The 11,666-nt window shown below is 58.2% G+C and overlaps 1 protein-coding gene across 1 annotated transcript; it reads left to right on the top strand.

Moving 5' to 3' along the window:
• The first annotated feature begins 1,132 nt into the window (after nucleotides 1-1,132).
• KLC2 (kinesin light chain 2) lies at nucleotides 1,133-11,256 on the top strand. Its single transcript, XM_080642920.1, has 16 exons — nucleotides 1,133-1,288; nucleotides 1,947-2,185; nucleotides 4,546-4,776; nucleotides 4,930-4,999; nucleotides 5,630-5,852; nucleotides 6,835-6,922; nucleotides 7,056-7,157; nucleotides 7,242-7,415; nucleotides 7,536-7,635; nucleotides 8,205-8,254; nucleotides 8,372-8,439; nucleotides 9,088-9,196; nucleotides 9,274-9,432; nucleotides 9,509-9,633; nucleotides 9,862-9,919; nucleotides 10,243-11,256. Exons 2-16 carry the CDS (start codon nucleotides 1,958-1,960, stop codon nucleotides 10,324-10,326), a joined length of 1,869 nt encoding a protein of 622 aa, XP_080499046.1. The 5' UTR covers nucleotides 1,133-1,288; nucleotides 1,947-1,957; the 3' UTR covers nucleotides 10,327-11,256.
• The last annotated feature ends 410 nt before the right edge of the window (nucleotides 11,257-11,666 follow it).

Raw genomic sequence — 11,666 nt, 5'->3', positions numbered from 1 at the left:
CCCACCCTGACTTGAGGAACACCCAGATCCCTGGTACTAACATCAGGCCTTGCTTTGCAGGTTTTGTCCGGGTGGTTATGCTGCTGTCACCCACTAATGACATCGACCCAGGGCAGTGCCAGGGTAGCCACCAATCCAGGGCTGCAGAGCACCAGACCAAAACCTGGGTCTGGCAGGGGCCTGCCAAGGCCAACAGGTGCACCCTTCTGCCCTTTTTTAAAACCAATACTTAATGAGCGCTGCTAGGTGGCTGGCCAGGGGCTACTCTGGGAGTAAGACAGGCGGGGCTACATTCTAGGAAGGAGACAGGAAGCGGACCAGAAAAACGTTAGAAGGGATACATGCTATAGAGAATTAAATGGGTGCACGGGATGGACTGGAGGGCTGCTCTACATGGGGGGCAGGGCGGAGGGAATCAAGGAAGGGCTCTCTGAAGAGGTGATATTTCATCTGAGCCCCGAATGACATCATGGCCTTGTCTTGTTCATCCGGTCAGCAGCATCTGTTGTGTTCACACACAGGCCATGAGTCTTCGGTTTGGCAGATGCCCGCCTGCCCTTTGCCACCCTTTCCTCCCTTACAGCCAGAGCCTCCGCCTCCCCGCAAGCCCACGAAGCAGCCCTAAGTTGTAGTGAATCTACAGGGACAGGAGCCGCTCGGAAGGAGTTGGGTGGGGGCACAGCAAAGGAGCCTGAGGGGGGTCCGATCTGAGAGATGCGGTTAACAGCAGTGCCCACTTCATCGGGTCTTTGCCAGCATTCAGGGAGTTAACCCACTTAAGGCACCAAAGCATCTGACACAGCGATCAGAAAGTGGCAACTTCCTCAATAAATGTCAATAGATGTCCATTCTCGCTGAGGGCTCCTGGTCTCCCTGTGCCTCAGTTTCTCTCGCCGTCCTCTCGGGCCGGGGTATTGGGTGGTTGAGGCTCACAGTCTCCCGAGCCTCCATGCTCCAACGGCTCATAGAAGAAAAGCCGAGGCCGCGGGTGCGTGGAGGCGGCTCCCGGGACCCCACGCCCGGGCCAGCTCCCGCCCCGCCCCGCGCGGTGGCCCCGCCCCGGCCCGGAGCAGGCCCGGCTCGCGCTCCTTTAAGGCGGCCGGCGGGCGGAGAGCGTGTTTCGCCCCCTCCGACGCCTGAGGTAGCGGCTTCACCTTTAAGGCGGCGCGGAGACTGTTGGGAAGGGCGGCGGGATGGAGGCGGTGGGACCCGTTCACGGCGGCCGGTCCGAGTGAAACGGGGCGGGAGCCGGAGTCGGAGCGGGAGCCGGCCCGAGCGCGAGGCGCAGGTCCGCGAGGGCCGGGAGACCGGGCTCTGGGCAGGCCTGGAGCAGGGTCGTCACGGGCCCACCCTCGTGGAGGGGGCGCGGCCTGGGGGGCCGGGGGCGGGAGCTGGGCCTGCTCGGGAGGGGCGTCCGCAGAGTCGCGCCGGCCTATGGGGAGGGTCGTCGTGGGCGGGGCCTGGGGTGACGGAGACCCCGGGGTCTCGGCTCCTAGTCTAGGGGAAGGGTCTCCCAGGGCCGGCCTGACGGGAGGAGGGGCTCTGTGGCCGGCCTGCCTGTCGGGGATGGGGCTGCCGGAGGGGCCGGGGTCTCCCGCATGGGAGTGAGACCCCACGATCCCCGTAGGACCCTCCTCTGACGCGCCCTGCCCTGGCTGAGAGATTCCCCTGAGGAAGCCCCGAGACTGGGCCGCCTACGCCGGCCTGAGCCGGTGGTCTGGGCCGAATCTCGGTCCAGCCTCACCGATCTCACCGCATTGCGTCTCCCGGGCCCAGACGAGCCGAGCGCGCCCCCTGTAGGCCCAGCGTAGGCGCGGTGGGGACTGCCGGCCAGGGCAGCGGGGCACCCCGGGGACCCAGGCGCCCGGGGACGGAGGTGTTTACCTAACCCGGGGCTGCGGGCGCTGTGGCCCGGCACCCGCCTGCCCGCCCTCTCGCCTTCACAGGCGGCAAGGCCATGGCCACGATGGTGCTTCCGCGAGAGGAGAAGCTGAGCCAGGATGAGATCGTGCTGGGCACCAAAGCCGTCATCCAGGGGCTGGAGACCCTGCGCGGGGAGCATCGCGCCCTTCTCGCTCCCTTGGTCGCTCCTGAAGCCGGCGAGGCTGAGCCTGGCTCACAGGAACGCTGTGTCCTCCTGCGCCGCTCCCTGGAAGCCATCGAGCTGGGATTGGGGGAGGCCCAGGTAGGCCTGTCTGGAGTGCTGAGGGGGGAGGTGACAGGAGGGAGGGTTGGAGGTTCCGGAGGAATTCTGGCTGTGTAGGAACAGAATCAGAGCAGGACACCATCTGTCCTCTGGAGCTCCATGCAAGGACCCCAGTAAATACCCGCTGAATAAATGAATGGGCTCTGGAGACTCCAGCGGGGCCTTCCCCAGGAGAAGCCTGACAGCCATCCATTAGCCCCCACGTAGGACCCTGTTCCCAGTTTCTCTGCTAGGTAGTAAAGACTGAATGGCATAGGAAAACAAAAAGGAAATCCTTACCCACCCACCCATTCATTCTTTTATTTACTCATTAACAGGTAAGTTTTCAAATACCTACTGTGTGCCAGGCAATATGTTAGGTGCCAGGGATACAAACTAGATTCTGGCTCTAGTCCATTTGGAAGACAGGAACACACATACATTTGTTACACGGTGTGATAAATCCTCCAAAGAAAACAACAAAATCTTGTAATAGCTTTAAATGGGAAGTCTTATCTATTAGTCAGTTAAGACTTCTGAGGAATGACATTTAAACCAAGACCTGAAGGAAGAAATGGACTAGTCTCCAGAAAAGGGAGGAGGGGGAGGTTGCATGTGCAAAGGCCCTGAGGTAGGAAAAAAATCTTACAATGGGAGACTTGAGCAAAGACCTGTGTGACTGGAGCTTCATGGGGAAGGAGTGAGAGACAGACAAGGCCTATGGGGAAGGCAGGGCCAGGTCATGCGGTGCCTTACTCGTTTGGGTTTCAGTCTCAGGAAATTGGGAAGCCTTTGGAGGGCTTTAAGCAGTCAAGGGACACAGTATGACTTAGGTTTTAAAGTCTCCGTGGGAAAAGGTATGGAGAATGAACTATAGTGGGTCAAGGATGGAGGCAGGTAGGGGGTAGTTAGGAAACCACTGCTGGAATTCAAATGAGAAATGGTGGCTTGGACTAAAGGGGTGGCCATGAGGGTGGAGAGAAGCAGGCCAGCTGTAGATGTTCAGGAGGTAGGTCCAGGAGGACTTGGGAATGGTGTGAGGGAGAGAGAGGGGAACAGGGTAACTCCCCGGTTCGTGGTTGGAGCAAGTTAAGGGGATGAGAGAGCCCGCATGATTAGAGTTCTGTTTTGGCCCTCTTAATTGGGGCTGCTAGGACAATGTGCAGATGGAGAAGGAGTTAGGCTCTGGGGGAAAGAGTCTTGGCCCCCTCGGATCTTGGCAGAGACACTGGCTGGCTCTGTGAATCCTGAGCAGGTGGTACCCTCTTGGTTTCCTTGTCTTTAAAATAGGGATCATGCCATCTGCTGTATACACTTCCAGGCTGGTTAGGGGAGTTTTTTAAAAAGCTAGTGGTTGTGAAAACACTTGTCATTTAGGCATTTGCTAATCAACTAGAAAGGGCAGGGTCTGAGACTGCCTGGCCCTCTGGAAGGGCAATAGTTGGCTGCCAGGTACAGAGATGAACACATAGGGTCCCCACCCTCCCCCCCAGTGTGTGCAGGCACTGGCACAGATGGGCAACAGGATGCTGGGAGGAGGGGTGGAAGGTGCCCTGCTTTCCTGGGCCTGGGGGCATAAGAGAAGTTTCACTGCAGAAATGCCTCTGAAAGTGAATGATGGAAAAAAGGGTGGAGCATTTGCAAGGCCCCAAGGCAGGAAGAGCCTGAAGCTCAGGAAAGGAATCAAAGCGGTTGGGCGAGGGGTAGGGCTAAGGGTAGGCTTCTGGGTCTCCTCACCTGCCCTGTGGTTCGCAGACCATCTGCTGGTATATGTACCCCATCCCTCCCTGGGAGCTGCAGAAGGGCAGGGTCTAGCCTTGGCAGAAGTCAGGATGGGGTCTTCCAGGCATCTGTCAAGGTTCTTTGGGAAAGTGTTCAGTCATCTCTCCAGGTTCCTGGGGCAGGAGGCAGTGGTATAGTGGCTGTGGCTGCAGCGGCTTGAGTATAACCCCCAAGAGAGACAAAGGAAGAAAATGGCTAGCTCAGGGAAAGCACAGCACCCCAACTCGCCCTGTTCACCACCAGTCAATGAGTGGGAGCTGGACCATCAATGCAGAGGACTAGCTGGAGGCCCAGGAAAAGGGATGGACTTTCTTAGAGTCCAGCAAAGACAGTCTAGGAGCCAGGACTTCTGACCCTACAGGGAAGGAGTTGGGGATCCCCAAGACTCCTGGGTTCAGTCTTGGACTATGGTCTATTTGGGGCCTTGGGAGAAAACGCCTTTGATGAGAGGAGAACTTCAAGTCGCTCAGCCCAGCAGCCTCTCATAGGCAGGGCCAGGCTCAACCCTTCCCTGGGCCCCAGGAGGTCCGGGCTATGGGTGGTCAGGGCTCTAACCCACATCCCGCTGGCTGCCACAGGTGATCCTGGCACTGTCGAGCCACCTGGGGGCCGTAGAGTCAGAGAAGCAGAAGCTGCGGGCTCAGGTGCGGCGCCTGGTGCAGGAGAACCAGTGGCTGCGAGAGGAGCTGGCAGGGACGCAGCAGAAGCTGCAGCGCAGCGAGCAGGCTGTGGCCCAGCTCGAGGAGGAGAAGCAGCACTTGCTGTTCATGAGCCAGATCCGAAAGCTGGATGAGGACACCTCCCCCAACGTGAGTCCTGCCACAGCCACTGAAAGGCCAGCAGGCAGAGGGGCCTGGGAGCAGGAAGGGGGCAGCACAGAGCACACTCAGCTCCCACCCAGCCACTGACACCTGGGCTACCTCGCACTTTCTTCCCTGATCTCACCCTGTCTTCCTGCCCAGGAGGAGAAGGGGGAGGTCCCCAAAGACTCTCTGGATGACCTATTCCCCAACGAGGAGGAACAGAGCTCAGGTGCGGAGGGGCAGCTGGTTCTGGGGGTGGGGGTAGAAAGGGCTGAACAGATTCTTGGTCCTTGGGACTCAGAGATCACCAGAAACAGGAATCAAGTGGTTGCCATGTTCCTCCCCGGCATTCATTTCTGAGCATCACATCCCAGCATGTTAGAGCTGCACTGACAGGTGTTCATGTTTCCCTACCTCCTCCCCCCGCCCCAAGCTCTGTGCGGAGCTGGTACCACAGTCCAGCCTGGGTTCAAGTCCTACTGTGCCACTCGTTGCTCTGTGACCACTGGGAGAGTTGTTTCCTCCCAGCGTCCTCTGAGGGTTAAAGGAGGGTTCGAGTGCAGTGGGAGCCCTGGGCCAGTGCTCACCTTGCTTAGTGCCCTGTGCACGTCAGACCTCCTTCAGCAGCTGAGGAGCCTGAGGCTCCAAGGGCAGGTAGTTTGCGGGGACACAGCTTGAAATACTGGAACTGGGACATTACCCACTCTTTCTGGGGGTGATTCTATAGATGGAGAAATTGAAGCAAAATAGTAACTTGCCTAGGGCCACATGTCAGGTGAGTTAGAGGCATGGTTGGCCTGTACCAGTCCAGCCGAGGGGGCAGTTAGGTACATCTGAGTGTCTACTCTTGACCTTGCAGCCCCCAGCCCTGGAGGAGGGGATGCGGCTGCCCAGCATGGGGGCTATGAAATCCCGGCACGGCTCCGTACCCTGCACAACCTGGTGATCCAGTATGCCTCACAGGGCCGCTATGAGGTGGCCGTGCCCCTCTGCAAGCAGGCACTCGAAGACCTGGAGAAAACGTCCGGCCATGACCACCCTGACGTGGCCACCATGCTGAATATCCTGGCGCTGGTCTATCGGTGAGGCTGCTCTGGCCACGGGCTCCCGTGGAAGTGCCTGTGCTTTTCCTGAAGGCTCCCTCCCTGGGTCACAAACGCTCAGTGCCTGCCATGGCCTAGGACTTGGGTTTCTCCAGACACTTGGGCAGCAGAGAGAGGAGCTTGTGCCAAGGGGGCAGAGCCCACAGGGTACCTGGGCCTGCATGGGCCTGGGCTGTAGATGTGAATAAGCCTCGGGCTAGTGGAGGAGAAAGGTTTGGAAATAACCAGGGAAGGAGCAGCACATGAGGACTCCCAGGGAACCAGGGAGCTGGCACAGCTTCTCCGGAGCTGGCACCGTGGCTAGAGTAGGGTCTTTGGTAAAAAGTGAATCTTCCCAGAACACGAGAGGATTGGAAAAGGTTTCCCTAGCACCGTGGTCGGCAAACCGCGGCTCGCGAGCCACATGCGGCTCTTTGGCCCCTTGAGTGTGGCTCTTCCACAAAATACCACGGAAAAAAAAAAAAAAAAAAAAAAAAAAAAAAAAAAAAAAAAAAAAAAAAAAAAAAAAACACAAAATACCACGGCCTGGGCGAGTCTATTTTGAAGAAGTGGCGTTAGAAGAAGTTTAAGTTTAAAAAATTTGGCTCTCAAAAGAAATTTCAATCGTTGTCCTGTGGATATTTGGCTCTGTTGACTAATGAGTTTGCCGACCACTGGCCTAGCAGGAAGAGCAGAATGAGCGAGGGCACTGGAGAATACAGAACAATGTGCATTGGGCATGAGGCAGAGGGGGTGGGGTCTGGGTGAGCCTGCTTCCTCCCCCAGCACTGTGTGCCCTGGTGAGCTGTGAGTGAATTACCAAAGCCCCTGAGCTCCTGGAGGGCGGGCTGACCAGGTTTCCCCAAGCTCTGGGTCATAATCATGTCCGCTCAGTAAATACAGGAGTGAGCAAGGGATCTCAGACCACTAAGGGCAGGGCCCAGGCTGGAGGATAATCTCACCATACTTCCACCCACCCCAGGGACCAGAACAAGTACAAGGAGGCTGCTCACCTGCTCAATGATGCCCTGGCCATTCGCGAGAAGACACTGGGCAAGGACCACCCAGCTGTGAGTGAGGGGGTGTGGAGGTTGGGGCTGCTGCTGCTCTCTGCAGCTCCCAGGTCTCAGAACCCTTGGCCAGCAGGGCCCTGGGTCACAGAGCCTCCATTTATTCTCCACCCCCCACTCCCACCCCCCGCAGGTGGCTGCAACATTAAACAACCTGGCAGTTCTGTACGGCAAGCGGGGCAAGTACAAGGAGGCCGAGCCTCTGTGCAAGCGGGCACTGGAGATCCGGGAGAAGGTGGGAGCAGGCAGGGCTGGGCAGGCCAGGCAGGGGGCCTAGGCCAGCTCTGAGCCTAGCCACTGGCTTCTGCTCCCATCCCAGGTCCTGGGCAAATTTCATCCAGATGTGGCCAAGCAGCTGAGCAACCTGGCACTGCTCTGCCAGAACCAGGGCAAAGCTGAGGAGGTAGAATACTACTACCGGCGGGCACTGGAAATCTACGCCACACGCCTCGGGCCTGATGATCCCAACGTGGCCAAGACCAAGAACAACCTGGTACCCTGGGCCAGGAGGAGCTGCGGCAGCGGGGGAGGGAGGGAGAAGGCTGAGGGAGGAAGGGAAGGAAAAGGCTCAGGTGCCTGCATCCTGCTTTTCTTCTGGCCCCTGCCTCTGCAGGCCTCCTGCTACCTGAAGCAGGGCAAGTACCAGGATGCAGAGACCTTGTACAAGGAGATCCTCACCCGTGCTCACGAGAAGGAGTTTGGCTCTGTCAATGGTGAGTCCATGACTGCCATGTGCCCCCAGCTCACCTAGCACAGGCTCATTCTACCATCAATATCTACAGCGGCCAGGCAGGCCCTCATGCCTGGGGTGTCATGTGCACATGTGAGCATGTACACACACCTCCTGGACCCAGTCTGTGCCATGCACACCCTTTGTATACCCCATGCCTTTGGCCCAGAGTCTTTCCCCTTTCTCTACGGGCAACTTTTGCTCACCATGAAGGCCCAGCCCAAATGTCTCCCTCTCCAGGAAGCTACCTTCTGGCCCCTGATGGGCAATTATTTCCTGCTCTGGGTCCTTCAGCCTGGCCCATCATTCAGGCTCAGTTGTGGGCCCAAGGTGTCTAAGGGTCTGCTCCCCCAAGCCCCTCAAGCACAAGCCTATGCCACAGTCATCTGTTTCAGAGGAGGGTCACTAATGTTTTAGGTCTGATTCTTGTTCATTCATTCAACAAGCCCAACCCTGATTCTTCCTCACTACCCCAGACCCCAGTTCTGTGTCCAGCCCAACCAGGAGAGGCCTCTATGGGAGGCTGGTGACAGCCCCCTTTTTTCTCCCCAGGGGACAACAAGCCCATCTGGATGCACGCAGAGGAACGGGAGGAGACCAAGGTAGCAAGCACTGCGGGGCAGGGCTGGAGTGGGTGTCCAGGGAAGGAAGGTGAAGTTGGGGGTGTGTAGAGGGGAGGGCCTTCTCTTCCCACCACCCCTGACCATTCTTTCCCCCAGGATAAGCGCCGGGATAGCACTGCCTATGGGGAATATGGCAGCTGGTACAAGGCCTGTAAAGTGGACAGGTGAGGACGATAGGGCAGGGCTGGTGGTAGAGCAGGTAGCAGGGGAACAGTATTCTAGGTGAGGGCTGTGGCCGGCTGCACAGTTCATACTGCTTACCCCTTCTCTATCAGCTTCTCTTTCAAGGCCTGGCTCACAGTCCACCCCAAAATGGCTTTCATTACTGGGAAAGCTTGATTATCTCATTCGTGGGTCTCCCAGCTTTTCTTTTTCTTTTTTTAATTTTTATTTATTGATTTTTAGAGAGAAGAAGGGAGAGAGAGAAACAGAAACATCAATATGTTGTTTCACTTACTATGCATTATTGGTCGATTCTTGTATGTGCCCTGACCAAGGATTGAATCAACACCTTGGTGTATCAGGATGATGCTCTAACCAACTGAGCTACTCAGCCAGGGTTTGAGTCTCCCAGCTTTTAGTCCTAGTGGCAATATCCCACTTAGGTCCCTAGGGCCAGGTCCCCATCCCTGGGGCGATTCCTAGACAGGAGAGTGCAGTTGGGCCTCCTATCACAGGGCTTGACACCTAGGAGTGGTAAGATCCTGGTTGGCCGGCTGGTTCCTTAGAGCCCAGTATGGGCTGGATGCCAGGATAGGCCCTGGTTCCTGGGGAACACAGAATTTGAGACTGTCCTGCTGTCCTGTCCACAGCCCCACAGTCAACACCACCCTGCGCAGCTTGGGGGCCCTGTACCGGCGCCAGGGCAAGCTAGAAGCTGCACACACACTGGAGGACTGTGCCAGCCGCAGCCGCAAGCAGGTGGGCGACAGACCTGAGGACTGGGCAGGGACCTACTTGGCCCTGTTTTCCACCTAATGTGCCCTCCACTTCCTTAGGGCCTGGACCCTGCGAGCCAGACCAAGGTGGTGGAACTGCTGAAAGATGGCAGCGGTGGGCGGGGAGACCGCCGTGGCAGCCGAGATGTGGCTGGGGGTGCTGGGGCTCGGTCTGAGTCTGACATTGAGGAGGCAGGGCCTGCAGCCGAGTGGAGCGGGGTGAGTCTAGGGGTTGAGGTGGGCCAGGAGGCTGTGTAGCCAGCGCGACAAAGAGACAAGCATGTCCACACCACAGGATGGCAGTGGCTCCTTGCGGCGCAGCGGCTCCTTTGGGAAGCTCCGAGATGCTCTGAGGCGCAGCAGTGAAATGCTGGTGAAGAAGCTGCAGGGTGGTGGCCCCCAGGAGCCCCCAAACCCCAGGTCAGCCTCTGCCCTGATAAGTTTACCACGCAGGGTGAGCCTTAAGAACCCACCCAACTACCCAAATGAGCTCCTGACTCAGGGTGAGCTCCCTCATCTCTCTCAGGCACCACTACCCACCAAATCTGGGCCTCTCCCATCAGCCTCCCTCCCCAGCCCCACCCCGATCCCCTTTCCCACCTTCCCCAGTTCCACCATGGGTACATCCTGGCCTTCCTTTCCCCGCAGGATGAAGCGGGCCAGTTCTCTCAACTTCCTCAACAAGAGCGTGGAAGAGCCAGCCCAGGTATGGTGGGTGGAGGCCCAGGCCCCAGGGCTGGAGGCCTGCATGCCCTATGTCTTCATCCGGCAACATTGCCTGTCTCTGTCTCTGGCTTTGGGCTGGACACTGGGGAGACAAATTAGGGAAACCCAGCCCCTGCTTGGGTGGACATGCAAGTGGCCAGTACCAACACTGTCACTGTGGAGGTGGACAGGGGTGTCAGAGTACCAGGATGGGGCATGGGTGGGGCTCAGGGATTCTGGCTGGTCAGGCCCCTTCCCCTTCTGGCCAGGGAAGCACAGACTGGCAGCAGCACAAGGTTGAGCCACATCCCCCTCTGCCCACAGCCTGGAGGCACAGGCCTCTCTGACAGCCGCGCCCTCAGCTCCAGCTCCATGGACCTCTCCCGACGAAGCTCCCTGGTGGGCTAATCCTGAAGGGGCAGCCAGTTGCCACAGCCTGCACCCGGCACTGCCCTCACCCCCAGCCCTGCGCATGGGCCTGCTGCTTGTCTTGCCTGACTCTCCCAAGGACCCCTGTCTTTTCTGTTCAATCTCAGGGTAACCTCCTCCCTTGTCATCTCAGCCTGAGCCCTGGAGGCTGGGCCTGCCCGGCTCCAGCTCTACCCCTTATTTATTCCTTCCAGCAGGGCCCCTGTCCCTAGGTTCAGAGCCAGTGAAAGAGGCTGGCTGGGGTCTTCCAGGTAGAGACTCAGTGGCCTGCCATCCCCTGACCCTGGAGTCAAGAACACTAAGTAACTGCCCCTCCCGTCAGCACCCTGCCCTACCCCCCCCCCGCCCCGCCCCGCCCCGCCCCGCCCCTCCTCGGCCGTTGCTTCTGTATATAGAGAAATAAGTTATTGGCCGCGCCCCTCTCCTCAGTCTACCGTACTGCCTGGGCCTCCCCTCACCCCGCCCTTCTCTAGTGGTACCGCCCAGGCCTTAATCACACCCATTCCACGCGGTGGTATCTCCCAGGCTCCACAACACATCTGGGGATCTCCCCAAAAGGTTTCCTGGGCCTTGTCGCGCTCCTCCCGGACTCTGAGGGGTGTGGACTCTGAGGGATGCGTCCTGCCCCGCCATCGCTCCATGCCCCAGGATGGAGAGTCCTCCCCTTACCAGCCCCCTCAACGCCGGGCCCTGCCCTGCATCCCGGCCTTATGCACTGCCCCTCCCGCCCGCCCCCGCCCAGGCACTGCCTGTCGAGCCATCTAGCCACGCCTTCTCCCACGCCTGCAGCTTCTCTCGAGGGACAGTGATGTCCCTGCAATGGCAGGAGGGGCTGCTCCAGTTGTGGGGTGAGGTGGTCGTTCTCTATTTTCAAATGTTGCTGTAGAAATAAAGATGGTTTGAATCTGAGCCGGGCTTGTTTTGGGGCTGAAGTCCAGGGCTCCAGGGTGTAGGTTGGGGTCGGGGTCGGGAAAGGCTGCAAATGAATCGGGGTGTGTGTGTGTGTGTGTGTGTGTGTGTGTGTGTGTGTGTCTCGCTCACGTGTGTGTGTGTGTGTGTGTGTGTGTGTGTGTGTGTGTCGCTCACGTCCCGTTCCTCCAACTGGAGACCAGATATTCTCCTTTCCCATAATTGGGGGTCCCAAGGGTCAAGATCTAACAGTTTACATCTTTGAAGTTCTAGAGAATTGCGGGCTTTGATTGAGCTCTGCCCCTTAGTAAGCTGTTAGACCTTGAGCGAGTTACTGAAATTCGATTTTTCCATCTATAAAATGTGGATGAGGACACCCTCCCCCGGGGCCTGTGGCTGTGAGTTAGGAA

This window comes from Plecotus auritus, assembly GCF_963455305.1.
Source record: "Plecotus auritus genome assembly, chromosome: 9".
NCBI lineage: Eukaryota > Metazoa > Chordata > Mammalia > Chiroptera > Vespertilionidae > Plecotus > Plecotus auritus.
This window is presented reverse-complemented; position numbering and strand designations above follow the sequence as displayed.

What these genes read in the sequence shown, in the direction of transcription:
- KLC2 (XM_080642920.1), top strand. Translation starts at nt 1,958, where the DNA reads ATGGCCACGATGGTGCTTCCGCGAGAGGAGAAGCTGAGCCAGGATGAG. An exon ending in GGAGTTTGGCTCTGTCAATG is followed by an intron (nt 7,636 to 8,204) that starts GTGAGTCCATGA and finishes TTTTCTCCCCAG; the next exon opens with GGGACAACAAGCCCATCTGG. An exon ending in CTGCAGCCGAGTGGAGCGGG is followed by an intron (nt 9,433 to 9,508) that starts GTGAGTCTAGGG and finishes TCCACACCACAG; the next exon opens with GATGGCAGTGGCTCCTTGCG.